This window comes from Stereum hirsutum (genome assembly GCF_000264905.1).
Source record: "Stereum hirsutum FP-91666 SS1 unplaced genomic scaffold STEHIscaffold_15, whole genome shotgun sequence".
NCBI classification, from domain to species: Eukaryota; Fungi; Basidiomycota; class Agaricomycetes; order Russulales; family Stereaceae; genus Stereum; species Stereum hirsutum.
This window is the reverse complement of record NW_006763145.1, coordinates 1,001,476-1,018,893: the sequence shown is the minus strand read 5'-3', so window position 1 is coordinate 1,018,893 and position 17,418 is coordinate 1,001,476. Positions and strand designations below refer to the sequence as shown.

General features: G+C 51.0%; 8 protein-coding genes across 8 annotated transcripts; 2 read left to right on the top strand and 6 right to left on the bottom strand.

Annotated features, from left to right (window-relative positions):
• Positions 1–157: 157 nt before the first annotated feature.
• Positions 158–1,480, bottom strand: STEHIDRAFT_161028 (uncharacterized protein; the record flags this gene model as incomplete). Its single annotated transcript, XM_007308549.1, has 4 exons — positions 158–472; positions 592–650; positions 722–927; positions 1,002–1,480. The coding sequence occupies 4 exons, from the start codon at positions 1,478–1,480 to the stop codon at positions 158–160; spliced, it is 1,059 nt and encodes a 352-aa protein (XP_007308611.1).
• A 228-nt stretch (positions 1,481–1,708) lies between these two features.
• STEHIDRAFT_124591 (tetraspanin) lies at positions 1,709–4,401 on the bottom strand. Its single transcript, XM_007308548.1, has 7 exons — positions 4,121–4,401; positions 3,816–4,040; positions 3,376–3,614; positions 3,049–3,212; positions 3,012–3,015; positions 2,504–2,566; positions 1,709–2,426 (listed from the first exon to the last, which is right to left on the bottom strand). The coding sequence occupies exons 2-7, from the start codon at positions 3,961–3,963 to the stop codon at positions 2,364–2,366; spliced, it is 681 nt and encodes a 226-aa protein (XP_007308610.1). The 5' UTR covers positions 3,964–4,040; positions 4,121–4,401; the 3' UTR covers positions 1,709–2,363.
• A 683-nt stretch (positions 4,402–5,084) lies between these two features.
• Positions 5,085–5,840, top strand: STEHIDRAFT_134062 (siroheme synthase; the record flags this gene model as incomplete). Its single annotated transcript, XM_007308547.1, has 1 exon — positions 5,085–5,840. One exon carries the CDS (start codon positions 5,085–5,087, stop codon positions 5,838–5,840), a length of 756 nt encoding a protein of 251 aa, XP_007308609.1.
• Positions 5,841–6,309: 469 nt separating this feature from the next.
• On the bottom strand, positions 6,310–8,707 carry STEHIDRAFT_171389 (uncharacterized protein; the record flags this gene model as incomplete). The annotated part of the gene is made up of 7 exons (XM_007308546.1): positions 6,310–7,269; positions 7,325–7,661; positions 7,712–7,996; positions 8,058–8,111; positions 8,200–8,271; positions 8,324–8,483; positions 8,540–8,707. 7 exons carry the CDS (start codon positions 8,705–8,707, stop codon positions 6,798–6,800), a joined length of 1,548 nt encoding a protein of 515 aa, XP_007308608.1. The 3' UTR covers positions 6,310–6,797.
• Positions 8,708–8,831: 124 nt separating this feature from the next.
• Positions 8,832–10,245, bottom strand: STEHIDRAFT_84889 (MBF1-domain-containing protein). The gene is made up of 5 exons (XM_007308545.1): positions 10,026–10,245; positions 9,763–9,834; positions 9,560–9,642; positions 9,275–9,437; positions 8,832–9,175 (listed from the first exon to the last, which is right to left on the bottom strand). The coding sequence occupies exons 1-5, from the start codon at positions 10,111–10,113 to the stop codon at positions 9,129–9,131; spliced, it is 453 nt and encodes a 150-aa protein (XP_007308607.1). The 5' UTR covers positions 10,114–10,245; the 3' UTR covers positions 8,832–9,128.
• Positions 10,246–11,282: 1,037 nt separating this feature from the next.
• On the top strand, positions 11,283–13,300 carry STEHIDRAFT_171387 (uncharacterized protein; the record flags this gene model as incomplete). Its single annotated transcript, XM_007308544.1, has 11 exons — positions 11,283–11,471; positions 11,528–11,562; positions 11,629–11,800; positions 11,865–11,926; positions 11,987–12,084; positions 12,133–12,256; positions 12,404–12,541; positions 12,621–12,636; positions 12,698–12,764; positions 12,824–12,876; positions 12,952–13,300. Exons 1-11 carry the CDS (start codon positions 11,422–11,424, stop codon positions 13,298–13,300), a joined length of 1,164 nt encoding a protein of 387 aa, XP_007308606.1. The 5' UTR covers positions 11,283–11,421.
• A 357-nt stretch (positions 13,301–13,657) lies between these two features.
• Positions 13,658–15,852, bottom strand: STEHIDRAFT_64826 (P-loop containing nucleoside triphosphate hydrolase protein; the record flags this gene model as incomplete). The annotated part of the gene is made up of 7 exons (XM_007308267.1): positions 13,658–13,894; positions 14,045–14,334; positions 14,403–14,703; positions 14,769–14,937; positions 14,998–15,150; positions 15,206–15,455; positions 15,531–15,852. The coding sequence occupies 7 exons, from the start codon at positions 15,850–15,852 to the stop codon at positions 13,658–13,660; spliced, it is 1,722 nt and encodes a 573-aa protein (XP_007308329.1).
• A 440-nt stretch (positions 15,853–16,292) lies between these two features.
• Positions 16,293–17,260, bottom strand: STEHIDRAFT_102993 (uncharacterized protein; the record flags this gene model as incomplete). The annotated part of the gene is made up of 4 exons (XM_007308543.1): positions 16,293–16,638; positions 16,738–16,837; positions 16,901–16,992; positions 17,038–17,260. The coding sequence occupies 4 exons, from the start codon at positions 17,258–17,260 to the stop codon at positions 16,502–16,504; spliced, it is 552 nt and encodes a 183-aa protein (XP_007308605.1). The 3' UTR covers positions 16,293–16,501.
• Positions 17,261–17,418: the final 158 nt, after the last annotated feature.

Genomic DNA, 17,418 nt, shown 5'->3' with positions numbered 1-17,418 from the left:
GCACCCAGGACCCTCGTCGACCCCAGTAGAGGTCTTTCACAAGTAATGACCACATGAGTGCGCGTCGACCTACATATACAGTATCTCAGAGCAGACCTATAAAATACAACAGCAGGCTTCCACACGTCCATGTCGTAGAACAACGCCCAAAAGATCCTCACAACAAAATCGCAAAATTATTCCTATCGCTCCCCGTCCTCAACACCTCGGCCTTCGCGAACTTCCCCACCTCCAGGTCTCGATCTCCTTTCGGTAATTGAAGTTGTGATCTTGGCCTCCCGCGTCCATCCTCATCCCGATTCCGACTTCCCGCTGGCTCGACTTCTATTTCTACTTTTTCATAGAGCCAGTACGCCATCTTCCCGCCCGGTTTCCATCGCTCATGGACCTGTCGGAAGCCGATGTGCTGCATGAGAGTATTGAGAGATTCGTGGGTCGTGTAGCGCGAGTTGAGGACGCAGGGGAGGGGCAGCTGTATTCAGAGTAGGATGACCCGTGGAGATAAAGAAGAATAAGGAGAGAAGTGGTTGAAGTGATGAAAACAAGATGTGAATGAGAAGCGATTCGGACTGGTGACAGGGGAAAACATACAGCGAGAAAGAGAAGCCCTTTAGGGCGAAGCATCGTATGTGCTAGCGTGAGCATCTTCCCTGTAACAACAGAGTTCGTTCAGTAACTTAGTTCTGCCTGAACGAGATCACGAGCAACATAGCGTGCTCACCCCGGTCTTTCCTCTCCGGCACGAAATTCACCACCAGACTCAAACTGACGATATCCCACTTTACCTCGTTCTCTTCAGCGTCCATCTCCAGGAAATCCTGCTCTCGAATGAGCGGATGTCGCGAGCGCAGGTCGATGGGCGTCACGTCCAGCCAAGAGCTGCAAGCCGCATAATTATCCGGTTTGAGCGCCCCGACTTCTAGCAGCCTATGCACCGAGAGGTGAGTACAAACGAATTATTATATTGATATCGAGAGCCGTAGATCGTGGCATGGACGCACCTATGCTTCACGCCCCCAACACCCTTCCACCCCATCCCCTTCAACCACCCAATCAACACCCTCTCGCTCCCACCCCCTCTATCCTTCCCCTGCCCAATACTCGACATCCTCTGATACACGCCCAATCCGCCCATACTCTCCATCTCCCTCTCTACCTCCCTCATCTCCCTCGCCGTCTCCGTACCCCCACCGTCACGGTGGCGTTGTTTTTGATTTCGTTGTTGTAGAGCCTGTAGTTGTGCCTTCCGTTTAAGCAGGACATGAAAGCGCCGGATGATGGTACGGCTCGCTTGGGGGTTCGCACTTCCGGTATTCGAGTCGATGTCGTGGTTGAGGAATAAGGAGGTTGCGCTCGTAGTTGCGGTTATGGTTGTGGCTGTGGATGTCCTCGAGGTAGTGGTGGTGATAATGGCGGCGGAGGAGGATGTACTGGGAATGGTGGACGTGACTGGGATTTTGTGTTTGCGGGCTTTGGGCATGGTGGTTGGATGGTGAACGTTTGGGCTCTGGAGGTGTGGCGGAGAAAGAACGGTAGACGTTTTTGCGAGTGCCACAAAGACCGGGGCCGGGACGGGCCGGAGTTCCTGTTGCTGATTGTTTACGCCACCTCGAAAGTCGCGGAGGTGGCCCCCGCAGGTCTCCCATCCTCTCTTCCCTTTAAATTTCGGCTACGTTCCACAAAAGCGACGCCCAATCTTGAATCAATAGCACTCTCTATCTTCAAAAATACCCCCTCCAACTGTAACCCATCATACACGATTCCAATTCCAATTCCGATTCCACAATTCAAATGCAAAGCAAAGAACGGACAGAAGGAGTAAATACCCAACACTCAACACCCAACCAGTTATTTACTGTAATCGACACACCCACACTCACAATTCCACTCTCAGCGACGAAACAAGAAAGTAAAATCCAAAGACCAAGACCAAGACCAGACAAAGACGAAAACGGAGCAAATGGAGTGGAGCGGCGACGATGGTAAAGACACAAACGAACAAACGAACAAACAGGCCCAAACCGAAGACAAAGACGGTGTATCGAAAGAAGAATGAAAGAACAAAAAGCAGAGTCCCAAGCAAGTACTCTACCACAGCAGGCAGGTAAATGAGTGAGTAGGTACTTCGAATGCACAAGAACGAAAGGACGGCATGGACACAGATACAGACAGGGGTTAGGCTGTACATACGCACTACGAAGGGATGAATTAATGGACTTGAGAACGCTTAAATAACTGACGGACGAGGACGACAGGAGGACGAGGGGACAAGAATTGCGTTCTAAGGGCTCTAACTTCCATAAATGCACCGAGGACGATCGGACTAAGCAGTAACGACAGAATACAAAACTGTGTATCCTCGCTTAAACGAAGCCCCTGCCCCCACGCTTCGCGTCGATCTTCTTGAACCGCTCGATCTCGTTCCTCTGCACCACACAACACAACGATACAATCAAACGTCAGTGTCAGTCAGTCCCTTGAGCGTGCTGGATCGGAGACGTACCTCCTTGATGACACAAAGCGAGGCCATGAAGAGGAGGATGACGACCGCCATGAAGCCGTAGATCTGTTTGCAATGCCAGGAATAGAACATAAAAAGGAAAGAAAAGAAATCATCAATCGATCAGTAACCAGCAATCAGGAATCAATCCAAGAAACTTTGTCGACGCCCGTGCAGGCCGCATCTCAACGCCTCCCAGCCCATCACACACGTCACATCCACATCATATCAAGCGAAGATTCGGATCAGGAGAGAGGTACTCACGGAGCTAATTATAGAGAGACGACCGAGGGTCGCAGTCGAAGAAGGCAGGAAATGAGAGAGTTGGGTCGGGTTAGTTTCCATGCGATCACGATGACGAGAAACAGAAATAAAGAATACGGATTGAACGGAAGGCGTAGAGGGGATAATAAAAACGCAAATAAAACACAAATAAGACAAAGGTCAAGTGGGGTGGAAAATACAAAGTCGTTTGAGGGAGAATTAAAGAGGGAGAAGGTGCAAAGGAATAGGAGAACAAAAAATGTAATAAATAAAAAAATACGCACGTAAACGTATTCTCAAGCGCATAGTCCGTGAACGTCGTAACAGGCGTCACACAGAAATTCGCCGTGTTGTTCGTCGGGAGCGAGTTCGCGAAATCCTGCGAGGTGCAGAACGTCCCGCCGACCTCGAGCGTGTCGTTCGCCGCGAAGTAGCCGCAGCAGGAGAACTGTTTGTGTTTATTCCCGTTTGAGTTTCCGTTTCGTGCGATCAAAAATAGCACCACCAAACCCATCCGACCCGACATTGCCATGAAACCATGAAACCACTTGTCAGCACACTTCTCCATTTCCACACGCCGAACTCGGAACAAGGCAATTGCAAGTACGCACCTTATCCTGAATATATATCCTCGAAGCGGCCGGCAACTGCTCATAAACCGTATGAAACTCGTTCCTCTGCCTGAGCGACCAGAACCAGATAGCGGTGCCGACGACGAAGACGATGCAGGCGTCGATGATGAGGACCCAGTTGAGGCAGACGAGGCCGATGGTGACGTGGTTGCGCTGGACGATGGCGAAGACGGAGAGGAGCCAGGTGATGAGGAGGCCGACGCCGAGAACGAGGCCGCCTGGGGTGCGTGGATTGCGAGCGTCGGAGAGGTAGAGTTACACCGAGCGTGCGCGTATTCATATCCGAACAGTCCAGATACGAATGGATGAAGGAGCGAGGAAACACGAGGAAGTGACGAGTTGGTTACGATATGGAGAAGTCGACTTAGCAACCGTTCACAGCTCCATACATACCAGCGAACGTTCAAAACGAGACGCACCGGTAAGCGCAGACGAGCTGAAGACCATATTGAGCAATACATCCGTCTTATGGAAGACCTGTGAGAAGACGACGGCGATGACGCCCGAGGCGAGGAGACAGAGCGAGAAGAAGGCGTAGGTGCCTGCGAGGTACTTTGAGCCGAGCATCGTTTCTGCTTGGTTGTTCTCTTTTCGTGCTTGGAGTTAGTGTTGGGTCTCGAGTCGGGTATTGAGTCGGAGTGAGGCTAGAATTGAATAGAACAGAACAAAAAGCTTCCGGTCAGAGATGGGCGTTCTGCGTCGTGATGCGGGGAAATATACGCACCTAGCGTGAAGAGCTCGACTGGGACTGAACGACTCTCGATTGAGCGTGCGTGTGGGCGTACGTGGTGCGGGTATTACTCTTCCAGAGAGGGTCGAAGTGGATGATCGGAAAGTGGATTGAAAAGACGGGGTGGAATAGAGAGTGTGAAGGAGAAAGGACGGTCAACGTCTACGTGGCTCGCACTGTAGAAAATGAACAGAACAAAAAATGAACGAGCCGGTGAGCAAGCACGAAGAAGAAAGGACCACCTGGGTGGATGAAGAAGAAAAGAGAGGACGAAAGAGGCGGTCGAGAGGAAGGCGTGAAAGCGCAGAGGGCTGCCGTTTAGAAGCGCTGGAGGCTGTCCCAATCAGGAATTGATCGCAGGCGACGGCAACGCGACGTTGCAACGTCACGAAATGCTGTATTATATTACATTAATAATAACACAAGAAATGATGCTCACCAGGCCGAACGAAAAGATCCGTCGTCTAACGCAAAGTCGCTCGCCGAGCGCGCGTCGTTGATGCTTGTCTGCACCGTGCAACAAGTCTTGTCTTATATCGAGCCACACCAGGGACGTGATCCCACGCAACGCAGGGGCAGCGCGAGCCCGGCGGAATGGTAAAGTACGGCTCGCCTTGCCAGCTCGACCTTCCCGTCGCCGTGCGTCCCATCGCCGTATCCATGGCTACTTCAGCCCAGGCGCTATTTCTAGACCCGCAGACATACATATCTTTCAGCCTTTGTCTGCATGCACCAAGAAGAATAAGCAGTTGCACCATGGAAGGGCCATAAATAAACACAAGCAACACAACCACCTCGCGTTTGTCACCAGAACCCAACTGCGCACACCACCCTCCCGGGTCCGTCGCCTTGGCCATGGGGCCCTAGCCCTATTTCAGGGTTAGGGGCTCCTTCGGTTCCGAAGCTCAGCTGAGACCTGTCGCACGCCACATCTTCGAACACCCTGGCCACAACCACCATGTCCGAATCCGAAGGGTCCCTGCTCATCGCCTGGCAGCTGAAGAACAAAAATGTGCTCATCGTCGGTGGCGGCGACGTCGCTTCCGGGCGCATCGGGCACGTCCTCGGTGCTGGCGCACACATCACCCTCGTCTCGCCCTCGTCCGGCCTGCACCCCCTCACCCTTCAATACCTCTCTTCATCATCTTCATCTTCCTCCTCCTCCTCCTCCGACGAACGAATCACATACCACGACAGGACATTCGAGCCCTCCGATCTAGATGACGCAGATATGGTGCTTACTGCTATTGATGATGTCGAGGTGTCGAGGAGTATAGGCGAACAATGTCGAGCGCGGAAGATCCCCGTGAACGTAGCAGACGATCCGCCCTTCTGCGATTTTTATTTCGGGTCGCAGATCCGACAGGGACCCTTGCAGGTCATGATCTCCACCAACGGCCAAGGTCCCAAACTCGCGAATATCATACGGAGGAAGATCGAGGCGAGTATCCCGGACGGCGCGGGGGATGCGATTCTTAAGGTGGGAAGGTTGAGGGAAAGGTTGAGGGAGCGGGCGCCGGGGGTGGGCGGCGAGCTGGGCAAGCGGAGGATGAGGTGGATGATTGAGGTTTGTGAGACGTGGGAGATGGAGGAGTTGGCGGGGTTGGATGAGGGGGGGATGGAGAGGCTGTTGGAGGAGGGGTGGGAGAGGGGCATGGTGTTGACTCCTGAGGAATTGGGGATTAGAGAGCCGGCGAATTCGAAGGCATCCTGAAGGAATAAGGGATAGCAATTGTGAGCCTGAACACCTCCTGAGCATTATACTGTGACACTCACCTTCGCCGCCCAACTACACAGGTATCGAATATGTATATGTATTTCAAAATCAAAAGGTAAGTGTACTCCAAAAACAACGCCCAACCACAGACCTCGGTGCTCAGCCGTGAAACAGAAACATCTTTGTTTTCCGTTTCTGCAGCTGAGGTCTTATACCCCCCAGCGTCCACTCCGCAGCACCCCTCCCGCACAGACCGTACCCTCCTCGTCGACCTGCAGCTTGATGCCAAGCGTACGCCTCTCGCTGCGCATATTGATGTCATTTTTTGTTGTGTAGCTTACAGGCTGGTGGCGTCTGCCCATAAACGTTGTGGGGCGCGTTTCGGACGATCGTCTCTTGCTTTTTGCTTGTACTATATTTCATGTTGGCATCGTCGCCAGGCCACACCCACACGGACATAACGGGAGAATTAATACATATGATTGAGCTATGCCATAGCCGTTACACAGGTACTACTGAAAACGAAAGCAAAGAGAATGATGCAATAGCGGTTGCCGTTCGAGGGGATTTGGCTACCTTCAAATGACACAACCCCACACCTGCACCTTGACACTGCCAATGACAAGACCACCTGACCGCCCCGAGAAGCCGTTCACTATATTGTCAACAGCAGTTTGCTCTTTTCCAACAACAACAAAGTGCCACAGACGGCGCTTTCGAGCGGCTGGCTGGAGGTTGTCCCAGATCTTTTGAAGTCCCTGGTCGGGACTACTGTGCCTGTCTGCTATTATCGCCTGCACGGCGTAGATGTTGCCCTTGGATGCACCAAGGACACCGTCGATCCCGGGAAAGTTAATCACCGATGGTATCCAGTAGAAGCCATCAGAGACATCTGTACTCTTGAGAGCGGCCGCCGTGCCGGGAAGGAGACGGGTCGATGTTGGCATATTCATCTTAAAATTGCCTCGAGAGAGATTGAGAGCTTTGTCTCCGCCACAGAGGCGGCGATGCATGCGCATTTCGTGATGCCAGCCGCTCGGGACTCATCAGAGAGTGCAAGCTGAGAGCCTCGAAGAGCTCGAGGGATGTGTCATTCGACAATTTGGCGCGACGCTCCTCGAATATGCCAGCTAGGTATTTCGTCGGAATGAAATACTTGCAGAGCGCCCTCGACGAGATCGCAGGATCAGAACGGCGGGGGCTGACGAAGACGATGGTGGAGCCTTCGCTCGTCGATGCGGGAAGGCCTGATAGCGTGGTTATGTATGCGGGGTTGGCGCAGATCTGTGATGCGGACGCTATTGCTTGTAGTTCGAGGTCTTCCTCACTGATGCTCTGTTCCGCAAGTTGCATGATTATCCGGGTCGAGGGCCCCCACTTCTCTACACGGGCTAGCGTTTCAGAAGTATCAAGCCCAGACTCCTTCCTGCAGAGGGGTTCCGTGAGAATGGATTCCAGCGCACGGTGTAGATTCGACTTACAATATCGCGCCTATCTCAAGCACTGTTGGAAGTTCCGAAACGATGCACATGCCCTGCTTCTGTGTTATCCAACTCTTCCATCGTTTGGAATTTGGTGATGAGGTCTGCACGACACACTTGGCGAGTATCTGGAATGATGGACATGGCTGCTCGACGAGGGCATTGCTATCAGCTAGAGCCCAACATCGCTCGAGTCGTGGGTCGCGTTCTTCAATATGATTGAGCTTAGCGCCGAAGGTATCGAAGATGAAGTAGAAGTTGGGATCCAGTTGAATCGCCGTCGGGCATCGGTTCTGAAGACGGTGCAGAAGAAGGTACAGGAGGAATGTCGTCTTTCCTGAAGCGAAAATTAGGAAACATCGGAGAAGTAAGAATGACCCTACGAACCAATGCCGGGATGTCCCGTCACAACGAATCCCGCGGACTCCTTTGCCTTCAACATGCCACAAAGCGTGCGGTACTCGGTACGTTCGACGAGATTATCCCTGAGAGACATGCTTGATTGGAGAGTTTTCGCAATGCCACCTACCCCTTCGAAACAAACGTATTTGAATTCGTCACCAGGAATAGACGCGATAGTACCGGCGGGTTCGACGTCGGCCCCACGTATTATGCCTTCATGATATGGCCACTGTTTACCCCACGCCTTGTCGTAGAAAATAGATGCAGCAGCTAAGAACAGCGCCCAATGTTTTCATTGATGAATGAGCCAAGTGGGCCAGCGGGGACTTACCAATGATACTCTGTAAATTCGCCGAGTTCGAAGGCTGGGTGGTGCTCGAAGGCACTAAAGCAGCGGCTTTGAGTTAGACCTCGTAAACGAGACGAATTGGAGACAGAGACTGTTCGCAGTCTGATTCGGAGAACACGCGCACCTTCTGCGTATTTCAGGCGCTTAGCCTCGGGCACGTCCTCCGCCGACTCATTGGAGCGTTTCCTTTGTGAACCTGGAAATTTCTATCAATAATGTCCCTATGGTTCGAGGAGTAGAAGATTGACGAAGAGTGACCAAGATGTTGAGTCCAGGCGCGGGTTGGTTTGGCCAGTACTTTGCGAGTTCGTGATGATTACGAAGCTGGGTAATCCCGTTTGCGGCACGACACTCTGTTATGCGATCGAAAAGCGTCTCTTCTGGATCCAGATCGAGAGGCTCGTTGAACTGTGTAAGGTTTAGTAAGTGGCAACGCGACTGCGAGGCGTCTGATGCGGACACACCATCCAAAGTCTCAAATCTGCGATACCGGCATCCTGCAGCACAGGGAATTTGATAGGAAGGATGACGTTCTTTAACTGATATACGTTGTTGTCTGACGTGACGTCGACCGAGCAAGGTTCCTGCTCAGATTCGTGTGAGATAGCCCAGAGGGTGAGCGGGTTGGACATGGCGAGCGCAGAGAGGAAAGCAGAAACGGGAAAGTCCGTTCATTAGTCAAACATCATGCGACCATCTGGCACGACTGTCGGCTACGGTTGCGGGAAAACCGGTATGGCACCGGTAACCGTGCCGGTGATTTATTATTTTCCTTCATTTTTTCCGTTCTTGTCAGAATATCAACGATATAGTCAACCTTAAGGGCGAACCACGAATACTGTCTCGACCACATCGAACAGTGAAACGTGGAACATCGCAAGGCAAAGCACCGTACAGGGCACAGGCAAGATTGTTCATACAACACACACCGACATCACATCACACGACACGATAACAAGCAAAAGCGAAAAAGTAAGGCGGGAGAAGAAGTAAGGCGTACGACGGGCCTATGTATGTGGAAAAGCAGTCGCAAGGAAGAGGACCAGGACGGGCTTATGACGACTTCTTCGGCCCGTCCAGTTTCTTTCCTATATCCGTACCTACACCCATCAACATAAAAATCGTAAGCAACGGATTCACGAACAAACACAGATAATACGTATGGCATGAAACGCCGAAAGGAAGAAGCAACAACGCACCTCTAAGCTTGACGCCCAACACCCTCTCCAATTTCCCCAAGATCTGTGGGTTCGGGATCGCCTTGCCGGACTCGTAGTCCTGCAGAATGGACGGCTTCTCGTTGATCTTCTGCGCCACGTCTTTTTGCGAGAGCTTTAGGTCGAGGCGGGCTTGGGACATGGCCTGATGCGAATGCAATACATAATCAGGCGCTTGTACCGTAAACACAGGCATGAGGCATGAAAGAACGAGGGAAGTTGGTTGAGGTGGGAGGAAAGGAGGGAAAAGGAAGGGAGGGTGCGTACCTTGCCGACAGACGGAGCGATCTTGGGTGGAGGCGCGACTTCATTCTCGCGGTCGAGCTTCGCTATGCGCTGGTGGTCGGTTCCTGTCAAAATCAAAATTCACGAATCAACATCCGTTACACGTTTCCATAAGGCAGATGGCCTTTCCGTGATACAGGTGGCGCAGTGCTGTGATGGGAATGAGCAGAGGAAGAGAGACGCACCTTGATGAGCCTTGTTCAATCCGGTGGTGACCTTCTTATCCGTAGCGACGACGGCTCCCGCTCGAAGAGCCTGTTAACCATCCCCATCATATTCATGAAGCGAGCAAACGGATCATCAAGATATTTTGTCAGATTTTTCCTATCTTGTTTCCCACTCCTGGATACATGGCTGGGAGGAAGCAAAAACGTACCGCTAAATAGACAAAAGCAGTGTGCGATTAGCAGCCAGAAGCCGAGCAGCATAAACAGAGGGAGAAACGCACCGTTCAAATCCGACGTCGTCTTCGTCACCTTCGGCGCCTTCGACTTGTTCCCAATCACGAGCTTCGAGTCCCAATCGACGTTCGACATCTTCTTCAGTTAATCCGGGGTCGGTTCTTCTTCTAAGTGAATATGCAGTCCGTGACACAAAGCTCGTCTAGATGTCTAGAGAAACGCTGAGTCGTGTGAGGCTGAGTGGGTCGGCTGCTGGTGATGGTGAGGCTGGTGGTGGTGGTGGTGGTGGTCGGGTGCGGGGTGTGTGACGTGTGTGCGTTACTTTATATATGATTCGAATTTCGGGAGGCGCGAGTCGTGAGTCAGGTTAGGATTGGGCGAGGCGGTGATCGACGATGTTCCGTGGCGTTCGATGCCGGGATGTGGCGCGACGGCGCCGCCGGGGGCCTCACCGCCTCGCGCCACTTGCACTTTTACTCGTTGAACCAGGTTGAACCAGTGTTCTTCGCGAAATTGTACGAATTGTCGGAGATATTCCAGCCATCTCTCCACCTTTTCTTCCCAGCCTTGAGGGACGGGTGGACAAGCTAATTTATGGACGTGGGATATAATCGTTGTTCGTTGTTTTTTTTTCCCCCTCTACTGTACTAAGTATTTCGACCGTAGGCCATCGGGGTGTGACCTGTGACAAGGGTGGCACTTAGGCCATCGGCCCGAAAAATTTGTGATTGACTTGCCTTAAAAGGAAGGTAAGTTACCGTTTTGGGCAAAGCCCGGACGAAAAAATGAATAAATAATGCCTCAGAGGGCCTGTGACCTGTGACAAAAAGTGTCTAGGCCATGCCATATGCCCGCTGTGACATGTGACCATGGCCTACGGTCGAAATAGTACAGTACTGCGCGTATTAACGATCTCTACTTTCAGGACCCACAATAAGTTACGGTTTTGTTTCGATAGAACGGTAAGATACTCCTGACGCCACGTATCAGGTTCTCAGAGATCTTAAATAACACCACTGCATCGCATCTCGTGTTGAGCACAGCATCGTTCAGCGTGCTTTGTGCTTTGCTTGATGGACGAAGATTCCAGCCATTTTTAGAAAGATAGACGGCCCTTATGTTTTTCGTGTGTGCCAAACAGGAGATGAGCAAACACCGCACCGATACAATCGGGGATAAATCTCGGCGGGGAACTCGCGGCATTTCAAAGGCGCTGCAAATTTACACACCCAGGAAAGGTTTGTGGAATCGATCAATTGCTTTGTTTGGTACGCATAAAAAATCCTCACCGGGCCCCTCGTATCAAGCCCACCACCATGGTCTGTTTTTTCTTTCCACGAAGAAGACTTGCGTAGCTTTTCAATTCTATTGATGAACCTTCTCGTTGTGAAAATATAAGCAACATGCACGGTCAGAGTGCACCATCATCTCCTGTCTCGACACATGTCCAGCTCGATACTCCCTTCAGAGCTCGTCTTGGAATACGAGACATCGTAAGTCTGGACCTTTACTTCGACGGCCATCTTTCTCACCTCCGTTATGGTTACAGGCGTTTGAGCTCGTACATTTGGACGGCGGCGACAGGTGAGTTCACCTCTTCAACAAAGATATTGGTTCACAATTGACGTATATATATATGTTGACAACAAGTACTATGCATTTACGAGTACACGTTGACTTTCTTGACCATGGAGGTCCCGTTTGTTTGGTTGAAGCCGTGGAACTTAACATCACTGGTCTATCTCATCGGAAGATACGCCTTTCTGTTCGAATTTCTGGGTCAAGGGGCCATATACTTGGTGCCCGGTAGATCACAGTCATTGTGAGCAATCTCTTTTTCACTCTCTGGCACTTCGTTCTTGCTCACAACTGTTTGGGCGGTGCAGCTGTCACTCGTTCATGTATGCTCCGTACACTGCACAGTTCATCGAGACATTATGCACACACTGTGAGTCGTTTTCAATTTTTGGGGGTGTACACTTGGGTGACCCCCACAATCATATTCTAGGCCTTTTCGCGCTTCGTGTATATGCGCTTTACCAACAGAAAACCTCTATCATAGTTGTGCTCGGAGTGATCATCGTAGCCGGGCGAGCCCAGTTCATAGTGAGTTATCTTTTTCCTGGGTCGCCATACTGCTACTAAAGTATACAGGCCTCATTGTCCATGCTGACTGGGGTGGCATCTACGAGCGTTATCGAGTCTGGGATACCAAGCTCAGGGTCGATCTGTGGTGAAAACATCCCTTCAAACACTTTGTTGCTGATCTTCACACGGTGAGTTCATCAATGATACTCTTGATGGAGATAAACGTGAGGTGTGGTGGTTGATCTGTGTTGATTGAATCCAGTTGTAAGTTTCGGACAATACACTCGTAGGCTATTATTGTTATCGCGCCGCTAACTTACGATATTATGCGATATAGTACAGACGACCATCGTGCTCTCTCTACTCATCTTCGACGCCGTCATTTTTGGTTTGACGGTCCGAAAGACGTATCGGCATGTTAGAGACATGCGAAGACTGAGGCAGTTAAGCATTGTTCAGGTCGTGCTGCGTGACGGTCAGTGCAACCTTAATGCTCGTGGTGATTATGTGTCGACCATCAGAACAATTTACTCATAGTCATGTATTATATGCAGGCGCACTGTACTTCTTGCAAGTGACCCTGATTTTTATTCTCCTAGGCTTTAAGATAACCTGAATCTATCATGCTCAGGTTTTCATTGTTGCTGGGCATCACCGTGACTACAACGCAGGTTTATTCCATGTCAAGCACCAACCCAGTACGTCACCTTCTGGATCTCGCTACCGGTGAGGTTCTGATACTTATCCCTAATCTTAGGCCAGGGGGCTGGGAACTAGATTCTTCCTACTACTCACGCCGCTCTACAACGTGTAAATCGCTCTACTTCCACCCATTTACTTTCATGCTACTGATGTTCTCGCAAACGGATTAATCATTGCCTACAGCCTGCCCAATATACTCGTCAGCCGGCTATACCTGAACCTCAAGTCGTTCAACAACGCCCCACACCCCGCCGAAGCCGATCACGAGAATAAACGCCCGCTTTCTGGCATCAGGTTCGCTGGCAGTCGGGTGTTGGGAAACATAGGTGGTCCTCTTCGCACCGCTGTCGATGACGAAGATATCGACCTTGGGATAATCGATGACATGGACGATCCTGCTTCGCTAACTAGGAATACGGTCGACGTCGAAATGAGAGCTGGCGAGGTCAGAGTAGAGGGTGGCGATGCTATCCATTCGTTTACCTCGGAGGAAGGGAGGCCTAACGACATAGATCTGAGAGCGGTGGCGTAAAGGCAAGTGGTATTCGTCCAATCATAAATTTCTCCGAAGAGGGGAGCGGTGATGCTGATGGTCTATGGGTTTTTTAATTGATTGGGGCAGATGCGAGAGCAATACCACGGTGTGGGATAAGTTATTTCTTTGTGCGAAGTCATTTCCCTTCAGAAGAGCGCTGCCATTTGTATGCCTTCAGACTGCGTTTGTGCGTTATTTATTCTCAAGTGCAAGTATTTCCAGGTATTCCAGATAAACCATGTACTCCAGACGGTTCTCAGAACCTATATAGAAACCACAAAGGAGTTGCATTCTTCGCTCACAGAAAATGATCACGGTACACGAACGATACCACACTTAGCCACAGTTTTCCTACTAGACCTCAAATACCAGGCCATCGTTCACAGGCTCGGACGTCGTCGCCACCTCATCTGCACTCTTGACTTCCTGGGCCTTCGAGTCTGCCGCCTTCTTCCGCTTTTTCTCCAGCCAAGCCTTGACGTTCTCAACCGCTTGAACAGGCCGCACTTTGTACTGCATCAAATATCCCTGCAAACTCGCCATAGAAAGCTCGCGTTCTGGAATCCTGGAGGCAAAATCGTCGGCGAGACCCTCTACATCACCCTTCGATTCCTTCAGAGAACGAGTATCATGCTTAAGACCCTTGTATGGATCACTGGGAGCGGCGGCTGTAGTGGCTGACGCAGAAGGAGGGGACATCGACTCGGACGCAGACAGAACAGAGGAAGGAGCCGGGACCACATCCACAGGGTCCAGAGTAGTAGCAGGGTCTCTCTCCGATGGGATCGCGGAGTCGAGGTCGTCAACCTTGTGCTCACTAGCAGTTTCGTGCTTGCTAGCATTACCAGTCTCACCCGGAAAGTAATATCGGAGGAACATCTCTCGGGCCTGAAAACAGCTCGCAAACCCGAACTCGACATGCAGGTCCATTCGCCCAGGGCGGATGAGGGCAGGGTCCAAGACTTCGTATCTGTTAGTGGTGGCGAATAGAAGTCTGCCTTCTTGAGCACCGATACCGTCCAGAGCGTTCACTGTTAACGAGACAATAGCGTTCTTTCTAAGTGAAAAGGGAGGAGAACTGATCTGAACGAAAACGCACGTAGACCAGATAGAGTGACCCTCGATCCTGTTTTATTCCTGTCAGTAGTACCATATGTACCGCTATCGTCGGGATCGCCGTTCTGTGCTCCTGCTTCATTGTCATCTAGACCACGACTCGTGAAGGCCGCATCGATATCCTCTATTAGGGCGATACACTGCTCGGGCAGACTGGCGATGCAGGCGTTTAGCGTCCTATCGTCTGTCCCGTTCTTACCGAGAGAAATAATATAGATGTCGAGCATCAATTCGCCCGCTATACTGTGCACGATGGAAGTCTTGCCAGTCCCTGGAGGTCCGTGCTGCCCGTTGGATAGATTAATCACGCAGGCCGAATTGGAGGAAGTGGGTAGAACGAAGTACATACCAAGAGATACCCGCGCCTAAAGGGAATTCCTCTGTCAGTATACCATTTTTTGCTTTGCATGAAGTCCTTCGCATCCTCGAGAATGACCTCTTTAAAGCCGACGTCAAAGATGACGGATGCCAGGGGTCGTTTAGGGCGAGTGCACGCTAGCCGCCACCTGTCGAACCACCTACGAAATGACGACGTTTGTCAGTGAGTACTATCACTATATGTCCAAATCTGCACTCACTCGCTGCCTGCCTCGAAAATGTCAATCGAGTCCATTCGAGAGGTCTCGTAGAGCTCTTGTGCCTCCGTGATCAGCTCGGCAAGTGCGGCGCGGTTTCGAGTGAGTATTCTATGAATTAAATTAAGAGAAAAGTAAATTCCCCATCCCCATCCACTCCACAAAACAGTATAAGGAATAGGATGATGATACGCACGTAATCCTGAGTGACAGGCTATCTTCATACCTCACGGCGTACACGGTCATCCACCTACCCTTATGCCAGAATGAATAAGTTTCGGAGTAGGAAGGCATACACCTGGCCTTCTGAGTGGTACTGCGTCTCGAAACGGTGTCATCCGGCGTATGATTTCTGCGTCCTTCCAGTTCGTCGACGCTGAAGCCGGAGTTTGAGGTGCTGATGTCTAAATCTCGAACGTTCCTCATGACCGCATGTCGAGAAAACCAATGTAACATCCAATCTATCGTCGGAATAAGATTATACATTAATATAATAAGCTGTCAGACCTATACAGATAATAATTAAAATGACGCACTATAGACCATATCACGACCGTCGAAGGTGGCGGATACAAAAAACCGGCTGACGATGCTCGAGTATGCACGGTGATAAATCTGCCTACAAGACGCTAGCGCAAAGCCAATCAGTCCATATCGGATCCAGTCGCGGAGAGGAGTAATCGAGTAGATGCGACTGAGAAGCGAAGACATATCAGTCGGGATCGCAAAGGGTGTAGCTTTGGTGGCGTTAGTCTGGGTGGCGTTCGAATCGTTGGAAGCAGCGGGCGTGGAGGCAGGTTCCGTATTATTGGCTATGGCTGCCAGGACAGGCCGCAAAAGTGAAGAATTTAGTGCCATCTTCGGAGAGGGGTTGAATTACGTCCACAACGGAGAGTATGAGTGCGACGAGTTGGAGAAAGAGTAGTCGAAACGAGACCCTTTTAAAAGATATGGGCGGCGCTTAAGATGCTATTGATTTTCGGTGCGTTTGGCGAGGACAAGGAGGCCACACAACACGTATCCTTTTTCAGCCGAGACAAGAGAGACACATAGATAAGCAGTCATATTTGGGTTAGCCAATGACGCGAAGGGTACTGGAGCTTCTGGAACAAAAACTGCATAATGGTTTGAATGGTTTGATAGTCGAGAGGATGACGGTATACGCCTGATGAAATGAATTGACAGGGGGGGTGGCGTGTATTCTTTAACAGCACTAGCGCCAGGTCTAATCGCCTCATAGGCGAATCATCCCACATGGGGACAGTTTATTGTGCTCTTTACGGTCGGAGACAAGGGATGTTGATAGTAATTTCAGCGATGGGGTTGGTCCTTGGCTGTGTTAATGACTTCTAGGGTGCTAGGTATACAGCACGTTCAGCTGGCCTGGGAACGTCGATGGCAAACACTCAAAAGGTATGATATTTTCTCGTTAGAGGCGTGAGAGTGGTGAACGTAAGAGCAGATTGTGCCACAGTGGAATGCAGGATGAGATGTATGTTGAAAGGTGCTATGATGGTGCCGATTCGGAAGAAGATGGGGCCAGGATGGGAACACGTTCTTGTGGTGGTACGTCTCCAGACAGAGCCTTCGCCCAGTGCGTCAGAAGGCCGACGCCAGATCCCAGACCAGCTCCGCCGAGGATAACTACCGTGCCACACAACGAGCGCCACAGTCAGTCACAGATTTAAGCGGGATAGGCGGGGAAGATCGGAGACAGGGAAAAAATCTTGAGAATACGCTTACGATGGGCTGCTCGTGCGCGATTCCAAAAGATGGCGGGTGTAAGGACAGAGAAGATGAGTGCGCCAATGGTAGAATGGTCGTCTGCTCGCATGGAGGTGTTCTGGGTATTCGGACGAACGTCATTAGTGATTTTAAAAGCTTGATATTTTGGTGATTTACATACATCGTAAGCAGCCCGTATCCTTCTTGCCCTCAATGTCTCCGCACTCGACGTAGTGGACCTCGCATACTCAAACGCACCGCCCGCCGCCACACCTTTCCACACGGCAAATCAGCGTCTTCAGTTGATGTTAAGTCTACATTGGGATAACGCACCTGCAGCACCACCAACCCACGTTGCTCTCAAGAAACGATTTATGCTGAAATGCGAACGTCCTTTTCGAGCCAGAACAAATGCGGCGTATATTGGAGGAGTCGCGAGCGAGAGCAGTTGATATCCTTTACCCATTCCTCTCCGGACAAGATATTCAGTGTCGGCAGCATGAGCAAGAGCAAGTTCGTCGACCTGTACGTTCTCGGACATGTTTGGCTTAGAGATTGGGAGGTTTGAGAGGAAAGGACACAAGCTAGAATTTCGAAGCAGAAAGCAAACCAACTTCACTCCATGACGCCTCTTCGCGGCTTGTCTTTGTGACCGGCTGTGACCTTCATATTAGGGAAGCGAGTCACGCAGAAGGGCAC